General features: G+C 41.7%; 1 protein-coding gene across 11 annotated transcripts in view; it reads left to right on the top strand.

Moving 5' to 3' along the window:
* The window catches only part of LRRFIP2 (LRR binding FLII interacting protein 2), a 117,954-nt gene that overhangs the window by 26,570 nt on the left and 73,748 nt on the right, over positions 1-17,636 (top strand). For all 11 annotated transcript variants that reach the window (XM_055134921.1, XM_055134924.1, XM_055134922.1 and 8 more), the window contains exon 2: positions 949-1,094. In XM_055134921.1, coding sequence (XP_054990896.1) covers positions 1,005-1,094 — 90 coding nt within the window. In that variant the 5' untranslated portion in view covers positions 949-1,004. The remainder of the gene's footprint in view (positions 1-948; positions 1,095-17,636) is intronic.

The following is a 17,636-nucleotide window of genomic DNA, read 5'->3' as shown; positions in this document are numbered from 1 at the left end:
CGCCACTTACCAGTCTTTTTCTTGATAATGAATACTGATGAATTCCAGGGACTAGAGCTGAAAATAGTGTGTCCCAATTCAAACTGTTCTGTAATTAATTCATTTAAAGCCTTAAGTTTTTCTTTTGTTAAGGGCCACACTGCTCAATCCAAACAGGCCGAAACTTTTTCCAGAATTTTGGGAAAGCTGTTCTTTGAGCAGTGGTCCAAATTAAAAAGGCGATTGCTGAGACACCTCTTTTTCTTTAACATATTTCACACCAAGTTTTTTCAACAAATCTTATCCCCATAGGATGATAGCTATTGGAGCAATATATGGCTGGGTGACTGCCATGTCTCCATCAGGATCACCACAACGAAGAGGTTGCACACTCTGTTGAATATCAGTGACCACACCCACACCAGAAAAAGTAACATGCACACAACGCTTTTGCCAAACCTTAGGCCAATGATGGGAAGTGACAACAGTAACATGGGGCTGGAGCGATAGCACAGCGGGTAGGGCCTTTGCCTTGCATGCGGCCGACCCGGGTTCAATTCCCAGCATCCCATATGGTCCCCTGAGCACCGCCAGGGGTGATTCCTGAGTGCAGAGCCAGAAGTAACCCCTGTGCATTGCCAGGTGTGACCCAAAAAGCAAAAAACCAAAAAATTATTATAAATTTAAATATTCTAAATTTTTGTTGTAATAAGCTTGTTTTTTTTGTTTGTTTGTTTTGTGTACCAGGGATTGAACCTAGGGGTCTCATACATATGAGGCATACATTCTACCACCGACCTACATCCTGACACCCTAAAATTTATTGGAAGAGTTTGATAAGAAAGTATTTGGTGACTAGTTTGTATATAAATGCATGAATATGATCTTTTTATTAAGAAATTGTGTATGTGTACTTTAAAACTACACAGAAAGAAATATCCTAAGTTTTCCTGTTTCTGTTTATTTCAGGCCTGAAAACAGAATTAAACCACTTTTTACAGTTAAAGAACTATTAAGAAGACAACATGGGGACTCCTGGTTCTGGAAGAAAAAGGACCCCTGTGAAAGATCGATTTTCTGCAGAGGATGAAGCATTGAGTAACATAGCGAGAGAGGTGTGTCTGGAAACCCTTGTCAATACTGAGTAACACAGATGATTGAAATGTTATAAAAATAGTGGCGTGAGAGAGAGAGAGACATTCATTTGTTCAGCTAGTTTTGTAATTCTTTCTAGGAGGACAGTGGTATATCTTGTCTCTAAAGCATTGCATTGGAATGAAATAGAATTATCTTTTTAATTTTCTCTTCAGTTCATCTAAAATTAAGTTTTTTGTGGGTTACTTGAGTTTTGGGTATGCATCCAAATGTATTGAAATGTATGATTATTCTTCAGTATTAAAACTTAGGTAATTAAAGTGCTGAAGACATAGGTGTATTATAAAAGTAATAATTGGACTATGTAATCAGTATATCCTAGGAAGCACTGTATGAACGTTGACAGAAACAGGCTTTGCTTTATTTTGTTTTGTTTTGTTTTTGTGGTGGTGGTTATGGATCACACCCAACCGTGGTCAGGGCTTGTTCCTGATTCTGCTCAGGGATCACTCCTGTCAGTGTTTAGGGAGCTAAATGTGGTGCTGGGAATTGAACCAGGTCTAACCATGTGCCGGGCAAGTGCCTCTATCTCTCTGGCCTTAGGAAGCAATTCTTATTTGGGGTCTGTTCAGATTCAGTAGGATCTTTGCTGTTTTCTGAAAATATTACAGTGGAATTTTTATGTTTAAGTCAATAACAGCTTCTTGGAGCATTTTCAGTTTGTACACAACTCAGAAGAGAGGAGAGAAGAAAATAAGGAAAGGGGTGTCACCTACTGCATGACTGGCAACACTTCTATTGCATTGGAAATTTAAGATAATTCATGTCTGTGGTTTCTTCTGTGGTGCCAATTTTGCTCAGATTCATTTGTAGCTACAGATCTGACCATAAAATAGTCCGATGCAGGAATTGCTTACAGCATTATTTAGTTGCATTCTTTGATGAGAATTGTGCTCTCCATACTTCCTTTTTGTTATTCTTAGTAAATATCTAATTTACGACTAGTACTGTTTTCTTTCGACAGATTACACAGTCTTTTTATTCCCCAGTCCAGCTCATTTTTATGTTTTACCTCTTATAATCTGCTCAGGTTCTGAATTAGAAGTCAAATTCTGTGGGAAGATATGTAACGTAAAGAAAAGTAATAAAAACAAAAACAACCCCAGAATAAACCCCAGATGATGAAGTTATGCTACTGCGTTAGCAAAATTAGAAAGATTAGTGAGAGTTTTTAGATAAATATGTGAAAGATATTTAAAATTGAAATACTGTGTATTACTTTACTTTCTAAACTTTAGGTATTTGTATGAGTTAAGCATTTTGGAAGCTATATGATTTTAGTTGAAAATTGAGACCATTCACACTATTTACTTACCAAATTAGAGGGATTCACCTGAATTATTTATTTATTGTTTTTTGGACAGTATCTGGTGGTGCTAGAGGGCAATATGGGGTACTGGGGTTCAAACCCTGGTCTTGCAATATAAGGCTTGTACATATAAGGCAGTTGCTCTACTGCCATACTATTTCTCCAGTTCCTCATTTGAATTATCGAAGAGAGAAAATGCCATCATCATCTAGATTCATTCTGTATTGTCACTAAGTATTTCAACTCTTTCTCTCCCCCCTTTTTTTTTCTCTTTGTTATATTTTACTTTCAAAAGTTGAAATATCCAGCACTTGAGTACTTATCACATGGCAGACACTATTTTAAGCATTTAAAATGCATTAATTTGGGGCTGGAGAGCTAGGTGCTCTCCTTGCATGCAGTCGACCGGGCTTGATCCAGCATCCCATATGTTCCCCCAAACATTGCCAGGGATGTTTCGTAATGCAGAGCTGTGAGCATTGCTGGGTGTGACTCCACTCCCTAACCCCTCAAAAAAGAAAAAAAAAAAAGCATTAATTTGTTTAATTCTCATACAATTAATAGGCTTTTTTTGGTCTTCATTTTATAGATGAAGAAAACAATGTACGAAAAATATTTCCCTAAGGTTACATAGCTAGGAAATAGCAGAACTTGGTTTCAGACACATGAGATCCAGTTTCCGAGTCTGAGCATTCATTTTTGTTTGTTTTGCTTTTGGACCACCGTTGTGGTGTTCAGGGGTACACTCAGATATGTGCTTGGAAGTTGCTCCCAGTGGTTCTTGGAGGACTATGTGGTGCCAGAGATGGAAACCAAGCCTGCAGAGCTCAGCCCTATGAGCCTTTTCTCCTGACTCACACGAAGCATTTAACTATATTTTGATATTGTTTCTCAGTCTTCAACTTCCCCATTATTTGCTTTTCTTTTTTCTTAAATTTTTATCTTTATTATTATTTTTTTCTTTTTTTTTGGGGGGGGGTCATACCTGGCAATGCTCAGGGGTTACTCCTGACTCTGCACTCAGGAATTATTCCTGGCAGTGCTCAGGGGACCCTGTGGGATGCTGCGAATCAAATCCGGGTTGGCCGCGTGCAAGGCAAATGCCCTACCTGATGTGCTATCGCTCCAGTTCCTATCTTTATTATTTTTGGAACCACATCTGGTGGTACTAAAAGATTGATAATTGAGTGCATTAAAAAAATTGTGGTAAGGAGCCAGAGAAATAGTACAGTGGGTAGGGTGTTTGCTTCGCATAGGACTGACCCAGGTTCGATTCCTGGCATCCCATACTCCCCCCCCACCAAAAAAATTGTGGTAAAATTCAAATACACAGAATTAGTCATCTCAACTATGTGATAGGGAGTGGGGTGGAGCGCTGGGGATGGCCCATACTGAGGGGACACTCCTAGCTGTGCTTGGGGAACCATGTGTGTGGTGCTGGAAATTGAAGCCTCATGCAAGGCAAGCATGCCTTGCCCTTGGTACTATCTCTCTGGCCCCATCATAACCATTTTAAAGTGTATAGTTCTGTGGTCTTAAGTACTTTCACATTTTTTGCTGACATCAACATCATCTGTCTCTAAAACTCCTTTCGTCTTGTAAAACCTGGTTGCATTTTTGAAAGGTACGGAAATGTGTGAAGCCTGTTTTGTGCAGGCAGGAATGTGGATGGATCTGAAAGTTCTGGCCTGCCCATGACAGGCTTGTTACTGGTTTTCTGTGGGAGCAGAAGCTGTCAAGAGTACCAGATGTGTAAAGAGGTTGCCAGCTAGTCCTTGAGGGCATCTGAAGAACAATCTAGATGCTTACTTCTTTCGTTTTTTTTTTTAGGTCACATCAGCAGTGTTCAGGACTTATTCCTGACTGTGTGCTAAGGGATTGATCCTGGTAGGGTTTGAGGGACCAGATGAGGTGATAGGTATCAAACCTTGGTTAACTGTGTGCCAGGCAAGTGCCCTACCCACTGTACTATTGCTGTGGCTCTCGGATGCTTACTTTTGGTCCAGGAAATAGGCAGTTGGAAAATTCACTACCTAAATGCAGAGAGCATACCAAACTGTTGACTCTTGGCATCTAGACCACAGAATCTGAAAGATGAGGGTCTAAAGAAACTTTCATGACTGCAGAATTTACATGTGAACATATCGGATACACAAGCCTGTTTGTAATAATGAGATAGAAAGGAAGCTTTATGCCTAATTAATATTTGTGGCTGCTAGAACTTTTGAATTTCTAACTGCTTTGCGATAAATTTTGTATAACATAACTATTCAGAGCATAAAATTGAATAGTTTTGAATATATTATACTATTAATTTTTTATAGTTGTGATTTATATATAACTACATTTTATGCTAAACAAAACATGTCATTATGTACAATAAAATTTGCCATTTTAATCATTTTTAAGTATAGTTCAGGGCATTATCACCCAATAAATTACTATATAAATATTGAACAATTCCCTCATACCCCCGCTGAGGGAACTATATTGTTCAATATTTATATAGTAATTTATTGGGTGATAATGCTCTGAACTATACTCATGGACTGGAGTGATAGCACAGCAGGTAGGGTGTTTGCCTTGCATGTGGCCGACCCTGGTTCGATTCCTCTGTCCCTCTCGGAGAGCTCGGCAGGCAAGCTACTGAGAGTATCCCGCCTGCACAGCAGAGCCTGGCAAGCTGCTCGTGGCATATTCAATATACAAAAGACAGTAACAACAAGTCTCACAATGGAGATGTTACTGGTGCCCGTTTGAGCAAATCGATGAACAACGGGATGACAGTGCTACAGTGCTACAGTTCCTTCATATCCTCCTATTGAGCCACTATTGAGTTCTAAACTACTTTATCTCTATAAATTTGTTTTGTTTGACATGTTTCATATGGGTGAGATCATACAAAGTTTTTCTCTTATGTGTTATTTTACTCAGCACATGTGTCTTCAAGATTCTTTCATGTTGGAGAATTATATTCTTACTTTATATGTGTGGCATTTACAGATAGTCCCTTCCTAATATTTATTTTCTGTAATAGTCAGAATCATCTCTCTCATTTTAAATAACTTCAATCTTTTTTATGTGGAGGAGTGATACTTTACCCACCCCCAAAATTCTTTTTCTTCTTTTTATTTTTATTTTGTTTTTGGGCCACACCTAGGGCTCACTTCAGGTGGAGCTCAGGGGACCAAATGGGATATAGGGATCGGACCCAGATCAGCCACATACAAGGCAAGTGCTGATCCACTCCTATCACTCTACCCCCAGAGTTATTTTATCTACAGTTCTTTTTATTTTCTCAGTAGTGATAGAATCTTAGAATCTGTGATCTTAAATTTGCTCTTGTTTCAAGATATTATGCTATCAGAAAGGTCTCGATGAAAGGAAGAGTTTGACAGAGGAAAATAGGTGAAATACCTAGTCATCCTTTTCTTCCCTCGGTTTCTGAGCCATACTCCTCAGTGCCGTGGAGCGTCTCCTGGCTCAGGGCTCAGGGCTCACTCCTGATGTTGCAAGGGAATGAGCCTGGTGCTCCTGTATGCATAGCCTGTGCTGCAACCCCAGCCCATCAGAGATTATTTCACTGGTCTGTTTCCTCATGCTCAGGGGCCACACCCAGTGGTGCTGAGGGTGAGACGTGTGAGACTGGAGGGCACACTAAACGCTCACGCGCGCTGGTCTTGTGCTTTAGCACTTGAGCCATCTTTCTGGCTCCTGAAACTGTTGGATCTTATCTAATACAGATTAGTATTTGTACTTAGAAAAACAATCCAGATTAGGTCTTCAGCTACCAAAAGCTTAAAAAAAAGTGGTTAAATACAGTTACATTACATGATCTAATTAAAAAACTGGTCTAAGATTGTCTCCTAAAGGGAAGTTGCTAGGAAATTGAGTAATGATTTTTGTTTGTTAATTTGGAAACCATAGAAACACAATAAATATTTTGTCTCTTAATTTGTCTTTCAATGTTCTCTTGGCATGAGTGCCACAGAAGAATAAACAAAGTCAAACATTGTAAACTCTATGAGCCTTAGCTACCTGAATTAGTCATTTTTCTTGAATGTTTCGTGTTCTAGAATTTTGTGTTGCTGTAAAGGTTTAGATTATGCCTTATTTTCCTTACACATAATACTTAGGGGATTCATATAACAGATGTACATGCTTTCCAGTGGCTCTAGATTTGGTTCAGTTCAGTGAGTACATTTCTTTCAGATGATAAAGTTTAAGTATGATTCCCTTTAAAACTATTGGATGATCACAGTAAAACAAAAGGTTTTTGGTGCGGGGTGGAGGGCTCCCAAGTGGAGCTCAGTAGGTTGGCCCAGAGCCCCGCCAGCAATTCTTGCCTAACCTGATCTGTGTGTCAATGCAAGAGCCAGAGGAAGTGCTGTTGCTCGGGCTTGCAGTGCTGGGGATACCTGGGCCACCTTGGAGGTGCTGGAGGGCCTTCAGGGCTCTGCCTAGTGGTTCTGGGGTCCCGTGTGGTGCCAGGAATTGAGTCTCAGTCAGATCAATGCTAGGACTGCTGTGCCATCTCCCAGCTTCTGGACAAAAGTTTGAAAGGTGGAGGGTTCCCCTGGTTTTTATTTTTATTTATTTTTGACATTTATTTTTACAAAGTTGTTCATGATGCTTAGTTACAGATATTTAATACTCCAACACCAATCCTACCACCATTTATTTTCATTTTTCTCAGCCACTTTCTAAGCCTGCTCCTATAACAGGCCCTCAATAATTTGTTTATATTGCTTGTTATAAGTAATATGCTAAAAGAATGTTCAAAATTGTTTCCTTAGAAAAAAGTTAGTGAAAATTGTGATATCTTACTGTGGAGCCATTAAGCCCTTGTATAAGAGATTACTAAGATGTTGTTACAGGTTAAACCTTGTGTGTGTGTTTATTTATATTCTGTTAATTGAGATTGGTTGCCTTCTACATTACATCCCATCCAATCTGTTGTGCTACTCCTGGTTTATCAGTGTTGTAGAGTTTGAGTACTAAGTGGCCATGTGCTCTAGGAACTTCAAAATTTTTTTACGTGGTGGAGTTTTTTTTTTTTTTTTTTTTTTTGCTTTTTGGGTCAGGGGTTACTCCTGGCTTTGCACTCAGGAATCACTCCTGGTGGTGCTCAGGGGACCATATGGGATGCTGGGAATACAACCCAGATTGGCCGCATGCAAGGCAAACGCCCTCCTTGCTCTGCTATTGCTCTAGCCCTTGGAGTTAAATTTTTAACTGTATAGTAGCTTGGGGGTGGGGGGGGCTGTGGTGTGTGTGTGTGTGCGCGTGAGTGCACTTCTGGAAATACAGGGAGATGGGTGGGTGGGTGGGGTAGCCCATCTCGGACTATGTGAAAGCCTGGAGATTTCAGTCTCCAAGCCCACTTATTTGAGTTTTTCAATAGATCTGGATGAGGCTTGTCCTGAGCAGTGGAGTCTAGCCAGGAGCATGGAAGCATTTGTGGAGTGTGGATGTTTTCGGCCACCAGGGTTCTGTTTGGACAAGTGCTGGACTCACCTAACCACCCCCACACCCCCCCAGGATGCCTCAGACAACCCGCCTTGCGTGGGGTCTGGAAGAATCTCTGCAACTCGTTGGTTTCTTTTCAGATTTATGTATGAGCCTCTGGATCATGGCCAGTGAGTGAGCTCACTTGGTGCCCAAGGTGGCATGGCTTGGGCATGGCTGCTGGGGCTTTGGGAAGTAAAGAGAGTTGGAGGGAGGTAGCCCATCTTTGACCCTTGGGAAGCCTGGAGATTTCAGTCACAAACCCCACATACCTGAGTTTTTCAGCATTAATTTCTGGGTGAGGTTTGTCCCAAGTAGTGGAGTTTGGTCAGTAGCATGGCAGCAGTTGTGGAGTGTGGAGGTTTTCGGCAGCAAGGGCTGTTTGGGCTGGTGCTGGGCTCACCTGCACCCCTCTGGGGAGGCTCCCCTTATACAGGCATTCTAATATGCATTTTCATTTGCTGCTATTTTTTTTTTTTCTTTTTGGGTCACACCTGGCTATGCACAGGGGTTACTCCTGGCTCTGCACTCAGGAATTACTCCTGGCGGTGCTCAGGGGACCATATGGGATGCTGGGAATCGAACTCGGGTCGGCTGCGTGCAAGGCAAACGCCCTACCCGCTGTGCTATCGCTCCAGCCCCTTTGCTGCTATTTTTTAAAGATTGTAAATGCAGAAAAATTTTGATAATATCTTAGAGTTGAACCCATGAAGGATTCTGTGAAGAGGTCAGAAAGTTGAGGAAAACCAGAGACTAATCAAGAGATAGAGTTAGCAGAAGGAAGGATGGTCAGTGGTGTTGGAAGCCCAGAAAGGACAAATGAGATAAGAAGGGGAAAATTCATTTTAGTTTGATAGAGGTCATTAATGACTTTCGCATGAACAGTTTCAGCAAAGTGATTTGGGCATGTGCCGAAGTGTTTGTCATATGAAGAGAGTGGAAAGTTGAAGGAGATGACAGAAAAGTTGGCCGATAAGAGAAGACAAGGCAGAACTAAGCCAGGATGGGGTGTACTGGTGGACTGTTAGGTTGCTTTTTGATTTTTGAAGCTGGGAGAGACTTCGAGCCCACTTTTTTTTATAAGACAAGTTGATAGGGGAGACAGTGAAGACAAAAAATAGAGATCAGACTTTGGGAGTCTGGGGACATTTGAGTATGCGTTGTAATATGAGAGAGTCTATGTTTGTGTTGGAGAGTTAAGAAAGAAATATATATATATATAACATATACATAAATGCATATTCATTTAACTTGTTAACTCTCTTGCGTTTGAATCTTAGGCTGATGGAGTCCAAATTAAAAAAAAATTACATATATGAATAGGGCCTAGGAGCTAGTAAAATGGTTAGGGAACATTCATCTGACCCAGGTTTGATTTCCAGTATTACATGGGCCCCCAGATATTGCCAGGTGCAGCCCTGGGGACCCCTGAGCACCATTGAGTGTGGCCGTGGAGCGCCCCTCCCCCACCCCAACTGCAGGGTGGCTCAGGTGTGTGTAGCACCATGGGATCTGAGCAGCTGTCATACTAAGGCTCTGGCACTGAACTGCTGGTCCTATTGACCAGGAATCTCCAGTGGGACCCTCAGGCCTCTTGGGAGGCCCCACCACCTCAAAAACATATATAGCCATTAAAAACATTTAAATAATACTCCCAAGTGCAGTTTGCCTTGTGAATTGTATTCCAAGCTGTGAGCATTGTCCAGCAGATGAAAAATTCATAGTAGAATTGAACTCAGTTGGATTTCTTATTTAGAACTCCTCTGAGAGCCACAGCAAGCTCATTTTAGCCTGTTATTGTTTTGTTTTGGGGGCCACACCCTGTGGTGGTCAGGACTTACTCCTGGCTCTGTGCTCAAGGATCACTCCTGGAGGGCTGTACTATCACTCAGCCCCCTTAGCCTGATTTATTAAACCAAAACAGTAACAGAATTCAGATTGAAAATCAGAAAGCATAGGATACTTCTGGGTGTTGGGAATTTTGAGGTACATCATGTATCATTGTAACTTTACTTTGGGGTGTGTTTCTGGCAGATTAAATTTTTTTGTTTTTGTTTTTGGACCACACCTGCTGGTGCTCCAAGCTTACTCCTGGGTTTGTGCTCAGGGTGGTGGTGGCAGTGGTGGTGATGGGGTGCATGCATTTTCAGGGATCAGATCAGAGTCAGTCTCAGGCATGACAGTGCTTTACCTTTTGTACTAGCTCGAGGGAGATTAAGTGTGTAATATGTGATAGCCAGGATGGGAGGAATTTTGGGATAGTGAAAGTGAAATTAAAACTAGGAAGTGAGGTATTCTAGGTGAAAGTTGTTGTTAAGAGTCTGTTGGAAGAGGAGAGACAGTCTGTTGGAGCAGAAATTTAAGGCTAGATTTAAAGATGATTTTGTTTCGAAGTAGTAGACCCTAAGGCCTTGGACTTTGAAAAAATGTGACAAACATTAATTTTCTGGAGATTGGAACATAGTGTTGCAAAGCATATTCACTGCAGGACAGGAAGTTGGTTTTTTTGGTTTTGTTTTGTTTTCATTTTGGGGCCACACCCAGCTGTTGCTTCGGTCTTACTCCTGACTCTCTATTCAGGGGTCACTCCTATATAGTTCACAGGACCATATGTGGTACCGTGGGTCGAACTTGGGTTGGTTGTGTGCAAGGTGAGCACCTTAAGCCCCGTGCTTCCCTGTGCTATCTCTCTGCTATCTCTCGGGCCCCAAGAAGTTACTTTTTATTGTTTCTAATGGGAGATCCACAACTAGCCAGAAATGTAACTTTGGTTTTCTGTATTTGTTATATTGAATAATCCTAATTGGTTGATAGCTAAAAGTTTGTAGTGTAAGACTAAAGGCAGCAAAAGGGAAGACTCTGTAAGTGAGGGGTAAAACTGGTCAAAATAGAAAGCCAGAAAGTATTCTGTGTTCCTGTTCACAGTAAAAGGTGGATCTGTACCGAACTGAAAATCCTCGGATGAGCTCAGAGTGTCATTCTATGATTTGTCTAGGGCTGTGCTTTTATACTGTGGGCATAAAGATGTCGGTAGTGGTACTGTGATTAATTTTTTTTTTTTTTGGTTTTTGGGTCACACCCAGCGTTGCACAGGGGTTACTCCTGGCTCATGCACTCAGGAATTATTCCTGGTGGTGCTCGGGGGATATAGGATGCTGGGAATTGAACCTGGGTGGGCCTTAGGCAAGGCAAACACTTTACCCACTGTGCTGTCACTCCAGCTTCATGATTGAGTTCTTAACTGGAGTAAAACTCATTTGGATGTGGATATGAGCTCCAATACTTGTTGGCCAGGGAAAGTTACTTAGCTTTTCTTTGATTCATGGGATTGTTGAGAATGAAAGGCAAATAAACAACTAATGGCACTAGATAAGTGCTCACACAGTGCTAGTTGTGAAATGTAAGGTCTCCTTTCTGGCCTTCTTGGAAGCTTGAAGTTTGATTTGATTCTGAGGAAATTATTCTGGCAATACTGTTATAATTTTACAGATACTAAGAACAAAGATAAACTTACCCCTTGAAAGAAGTAATACAATCTGAATTGTATCCTGTGTCTATAAATGTAATCATTATTTTTCACATATGTTTCTTGGAGCATGACTCTTGAATAATTATTTAGGGATTATTAAGTGCTTACATAAATCTGAGAGGTGATTCATTTTATTTTTCACTTGGAGATTTATCATGTTGGTTATAGATTTTTAAAAAACCGTTTACCCAGAATTTTCCAGACTTACTATAAGATTCCCTTTCTTTCAATTAAATGTAACATTTTTTGTGTTGGAATTTTATATCTATTCAAAGTTTTGAAAATTGAGACCTAATTCAGTTACCAAAAGGATCACTATTTGAAAGTATACTGTCTCAGTGGTGTTTATTGCAGGGTGCATGACTGTTACCAGTAGTTTCTTACAGGAGCCATACCCAGCAGTATAGCTTCTCCTAGCAGTATTGACTGGGGTCAGGCCTCATGCCTTGATGCACCAGCACAGAGGTGCTGGGACCACCGGGGCTTCCCCAGCAGCAGTGATGGTGAAGTCAGATGGTGTCAGGGATCAAATTCAGTACTTTGTACCTGTGAAACGTATTCTCCAACTTGTGCTATCTTTCTCCTTCCTTTCTTCCTTTCTTCCTTCCTTCCTTCCTTCCTTCCTTCCTTCCTTCCTTCCTTCCTTCCTTCCTTCCTTCCTTCCTTCCTTCCTTCCTTCCTTCCTCCCTTCCTCTCTTCTTCTCTTCCTCCCTTCCTTCTTTTCCCTCCCTCCCTCCCTCCTTTCTTCCTTCCTTCCTTCCTTCCTTCCTGAGGTACACCCACCTATGCTCAGAGATCACTCCTAGATGGGGTTCAGAGGACCATATTTTGTGCTGGGGTTCAACTGGGGTTGGCTGTATACAGGCATGCACCCTACTCACTATATCTCTCTGTCCCCTTCTGCCACTTTATAATTGTGGAATATTCATTGGCACAAAAAGGAAGTTTAGGTTAGCAGTCACCCCCTGAAAATGAGTAATCAGTTTTTTTGTCTTTGGATTTGCCTCTTCTAGGCATTTCCTATAAATTGAGTTATGCAGTATGTGACCTTTTCTGTGGGCCACTTTCACTGATGTAATTAATGTTTTCAGGGTTCATCTCTGTGATAGCTTTTTTTTTTAAATTTTATTTTTTATTGAATCACTGTGAGATACAGTTATAAAGTTTTCATATTTGATCCACCACCAAATGTGATAGCTTTTATCAATATTTCATTCATTTTTATGACAATAGTTCATTGAATGAATAATTTTGCATTTTTAAAAAATGTATTTATCAGTTGGTGAACATTTGGGTTTCCTTTTATGGGAATATTGATGCTATGATCATTCATGTTTAAGTTTTACTTTCTCTGTAAAGAAATGAAATGAACTCCCCATCTAAGAGGCAGTTGTTGGGTGTTATGGTCTAAATGTAATTTTTTTTTTGAGGAATTGCTAAACTATTTTCAGTAGTGGTCATGCCAGTTTTCATTTTCAGCAGCGATTTATAAGGACCTGATATCTCTGTATTCTAGTGAGAATTAGTTATTTTAGTTACGTTTTTATGTTGAATTTTAGTCATGTTGGTGGATGTAAAGTGGTTTCTCAATTTGCTTTTGATTTTCATTTTCCTAATGATTTATGATGTTGATTACATCTTATGACTTATTGGTTGTTTGTATATCTTTTAAAAATAATCATTGTTGGAGCCACATTCAGCAATGCTAAGCCCTCAGCAATTCTTTGGGCCTCTGTGGAGGCAGGCAGGTGCTCTATAACCCCTCTTTGTATATCATCTTTAGAGAAATGTCTGTTCAAATCCTTTGTCCATTAAAAATGAAGTCATTTCAGTTTTTTAAAAAATTGCATGTTATTTTGCTTTGTTTTTTTAAATTCTAGAAGAACATAATATAGTATTCTGGTGGTAAAGGAAAAGTCCCTAATGGAGTGGGGACTTTATATAGTTCATAGCTTTTCCTTGAAATTTTTAATGACTATTATGTGATTTTAGTTTTTGACTAAGTGATAAAGTGCACAGCCCTATAAAAACAGATTCGTATTTTAAGGGGGTTGTTAATGCCCATGCTTGAAAAAAATGGTCTAGAAGCCAGAGAGACAATATACGGGTTAAGGTGCTTGCCTTGCATGCATCCTGCCCTGCACTGGCCCGGGCTCACTCCTTTGCATGGAGCCAGGAATAGCCTGCGAGCCGTTCTGGGTGTGGTGGATTCCCCATCTCCCCATCTCCCCGCTCTCTGCCCCCTGGGCCCCTTTCTCCACCTCCACAGCTATTTAATCTCTCCCCTTCACCCGTGCCTGCTGTGCTGAGGACAAGCTTGGTTGTGCTGCTCACCGGGGCCCCTCTCCGGACTGGGCTTGCAAACTCAGCTTTGGGATTTGCTGGGGGGTTGTGCACTTTAATCTGGTACTTGCTCATGGGCTTGCAGGGGTTGGCACACATTTCTTCAGCTCTGTATCTGCACACTTCTGTTTGTCATGCTCTCAGGCCACACTCAAGGCCATGATGCTTGCACATCCGAGCTGTGGTCATCATGCACCAGTATGCCACAGCTGCACTCTGTTCTGACACCAGGAGTCCCAGACTGCAGACTGCAGAGTAGCAGGGACCAGCCTCTGAAGTCTGTAAACACCCAGTGGGGTGCTCAGGTGGCCTGGGGGCCCCTTCTGGCAACTCTTGGCTCAGTGTGGTGCTTGCCGGGGTTGTGCAGTCAGGCATGAGCAGGCCACTCTGCTAGTGCATAGAGCTTCTTTATTTTGGGGTGTTACCATTCCCACTAGTAGGGGGATTGAATATCCGTACCTGTTCAGTTTTAGATGGCGTCCTTTAATCATCCTCACTGTGCCCAGAATTTCAAAGCATGATGATCAGGATCATAGTTAGAAATCTGTTTCTTGTCTTCACAAGTTCCTTTAAAACCTGAATTTCCAGTTTTTAAATTTTCTTAGTAACTTTTTTTTTTTTTTTTGGTTTTGGGGTCACACCCGGCGATGCACAGGGGTTACTCCTGGCTCTTCACTCAGGAATTACCCCTGGCGGTGCTCAGGGGACCATATGGGATGCTGGGATTAGAACCCGGGTCGGCCAAGGCAAACACCCTACCCGCTGTGCTATCGCTCCAGCCCCTTTTCTTAATAACTTTAAGAGTTTGTATCATTGTCAACCTAAAGACTTTATAAATACTTAAATGATTCAGGCTATTTAATATATCTGAGTTTATGGGGTCACTGTCACTGTCACTGTCATCCCATTGCTCATCGATTTGTTCAAGCGGGCACCAGTAACGTCTCTCATCGAGAGACGAATTGTTACTGTTTTTGGCATATCCAGTACACACGGGTAGCTTGCCAGGCTCTGCCGTGCGGGCTCGATACTCTTGGTAGCTTGCCGGGCTCTCCGAGAGGGGCGGAGGAATCGAACTCGGGTCAGCCGCGTGAAAGGCAAACACCGACCCCTGTTATGGGGTAGGGTTTTTTTGGTTTTTTTTTTTTTTTGCCAAGGGAGATTTAGGTCACACCGGCAGAACTCAGGGGTTACTCCTAACTCTGCTCAGACATAACTCACTGTGATGCTCAAGGGACTGTATGTGGTGCTAGAGGCCAAAGCTGGTCAGGTGAGGGAAGTCCCTTAACTCTCTCTCTCTGGCCCTTGATTTGTGTTATGTTGTTTCATATTTGCTACTGTGGTAAAATATACACCAGTGTGACAATTTCAAGTATTTTTAAGCATATGGTATTCTTAAAATACTTACATATTGCTTAATAATGCCACCACTGTTGCCAGAAAACTTTCTCTCATCATGTAGTGGAACTCTGTGCCCTTTAATAATTAATTTCTTCTCCCCACTCCACCTAGCCCTTGAAAACCAGTATTCTGCTTTCTGTTGCCATGACTGTTCTAAATACTTCGCGAATCATAGCATGTTTGTTCTTATTGTCTGCATTACTTCATTTAGTGTGATGTTTTCCATGTCTTTCAGATCCTCTCATGTTGTAGCATGTGTCACAATTTCCTTCCTCTTTAAGGCTGGGTATTTGTCCATTATTTGTCTGTAATACACTGTATTGGACATTTGGGTTGTTTCCATCTTTGGGCCATTTAGAATAATGCTGCTATGAGCATTGTTGGTATAAACATATCTGTTTTGACTCTCTGATTTAACTTTTTTTTTTTAATGTTTATCCAGAAGTGGTAAATTATTTGGGCAGATGGTCATTCTGTTTAGTCTTTCTTTTTTTCTTTTTTTTGCCTCTCAATGCATGTCAATGCATGGGGGCCACTCCCTGTGATTCTCAGCCAGCTGAGCTGGCAGCTCAATGCGGAAGGCTCAAGAATGTGATGCTGCTTAGCTCTGGTGCCCCAGGGATTAACAGGGCCACCCAGGCAGTGCTTGGGGACCTCCAGGGCTGCGGCCAGTGATGTGTGGGGACCCTAGTGCCGAGGATTTAACCAGGGTCAGCCACATTCAAGGCCTTAACCCCTATATAATCTCTCTGGTCCTTGTTTAATTTCTGAGCCAATTTTGTTTTGACCTTTATTGAATCTTAGTGTATCTCATTGATTTTACATGTGCGAAGAGATATTAAAAAGCAGGATTCTTGGGTCCGGAGCGATAGTATAGTGAGTAGGTGCTTACCTTGCAGGTGATCTTTGAACGCAGAGCCAAGAGTAAGTCCTGAGCACTGCCTGGTGTGGCCCCAAACAAAAACAAAAGAATAGAAGGAGGAGTCTTGCATATGCGCACAGCTGGTTGTGTGCTGAAGATCACACACTTTGTTGTTTCAGGGTGTCCCAGGCAGAGCTGCTCAGAGCTGCAGACTGCCCTTTGCACATGAAGGTGGCACTGGGGATCAGACTCAATTTCCTGCTCACAAGGTGGGCACACTTGCCACAGAGCCACCCCCCTTTGCCCCTTAAACATAATTTTTGTTTCCTCTTTCATTTGTGAGGGTTTTGGTAGTGCTGGTTGGCCACCAGAACTATTCTTGGCAGTGTTGGGACCCATGTGTTGAAGAAGGAATTGAACTCAGGGCCTTGAATCTCCTTGGCTTGATCACATTTTTAAAAGAAGAGTATAGGGGGTTCTTCTCCCTTTTTTATAAATTGAATCCAGTGTAAAATCCATATGAGATGACAAATTACTCTGGTCATGCCAGGCTATACAGCTTCATGTTACTGGAAAATGCTTCAGCTGAGATAGTTGGATAATTGTTCAGCTATTAAACAGTCTCTTCCTAGAAGCCTTCTGTGTGATCTTGGCAGACAAAATGATTGTTTCTCCTGCATGCTTCCTTCCTTACAAACATTGTATTCCTGCCCGTCTCAACTAGATTGTGAACTTCTTTGGGCACAGATGTCATCTCTTGCCTGAATTTTAAGCACCTGGCATGTTTGCTTATCCGCAGTAGACCCTTTTCAACAGTGAATCTCTGATTGTGAATTTGGACACAAATAGAACAACCTGGGGACCTAGTACTGTTTTCAGAAGAGAGATCTGAATCAGAGTTTGGACCTGGCAGAGAACAGAGGAAACCACTGTAAGACAGAAACCAGGAGATGATTTTTTAAGTTTCATGTGGTACATAAAGCTATTTCCTGTCTCATTTCCTTGGTATTTTGGCCCATGGCCTGAAATTCTTCTGTTTATTTAGCAGACACTGAGGCATGGAAGTGTGGAGTGACAGAAACATGGAACTGAAAGTCCCATAGAGTCACTGCTTAGAGTATCACACTGAAAGGGAAGGGGTGAGAACATTCAGAGAGGGTGATATTTTAGCCCCCTTAAACGGAAGGCAGACTACCTCCTGCTAAGCAAAGGTTTTGTGAAGGGAAGCTTAGCTGGGCACAATAGAGTCAGGAATGGAGGAAATGGGATGCCCTAAGGAGGCAATCAGACGGGAGGAAATGCGCTCCTGATTTTACTTTCCTCTCTCTCTCTCTCTCTCTCTCTCTCTCTCTCTCTCTTCTCTCTCTCTCTCTCTCTCTCTCTCTCTCTCTCTCTCTCCTCTCTGTGGTGTTCTGTGAAATATTTGCTTTAAATATAAGAAATAGGGAGCTAGATATGCATTCCATACAGCAGAGTGATCACTTTGAAATTCAGGCTAGCAGTCATACAGCTGTGTAGAAGATGACTTCTTGGTCAGATTCTAGAGGAAC

This window comes from Sorex araneus, chromosome 4 (genome assembly GCF_027595985.1).
Source record: "Sorex araneus isolate mSorAra2 chromosome 4, mSorAra2.pri, whole genome shotgun sequence".
Classification (NCBI taxonomy): domain Eukaryota; kingdom Metazoa; phylum Chordata; class Mammalia; order Eulipotyphla; family Soricidae; genus Sorex; species Sorex araneus.
The sequence above is the reverse complement of the archived record's forward strand: the minus strand, read 5'-3'. Positions and strand labels throughout refer to the sequence as shown.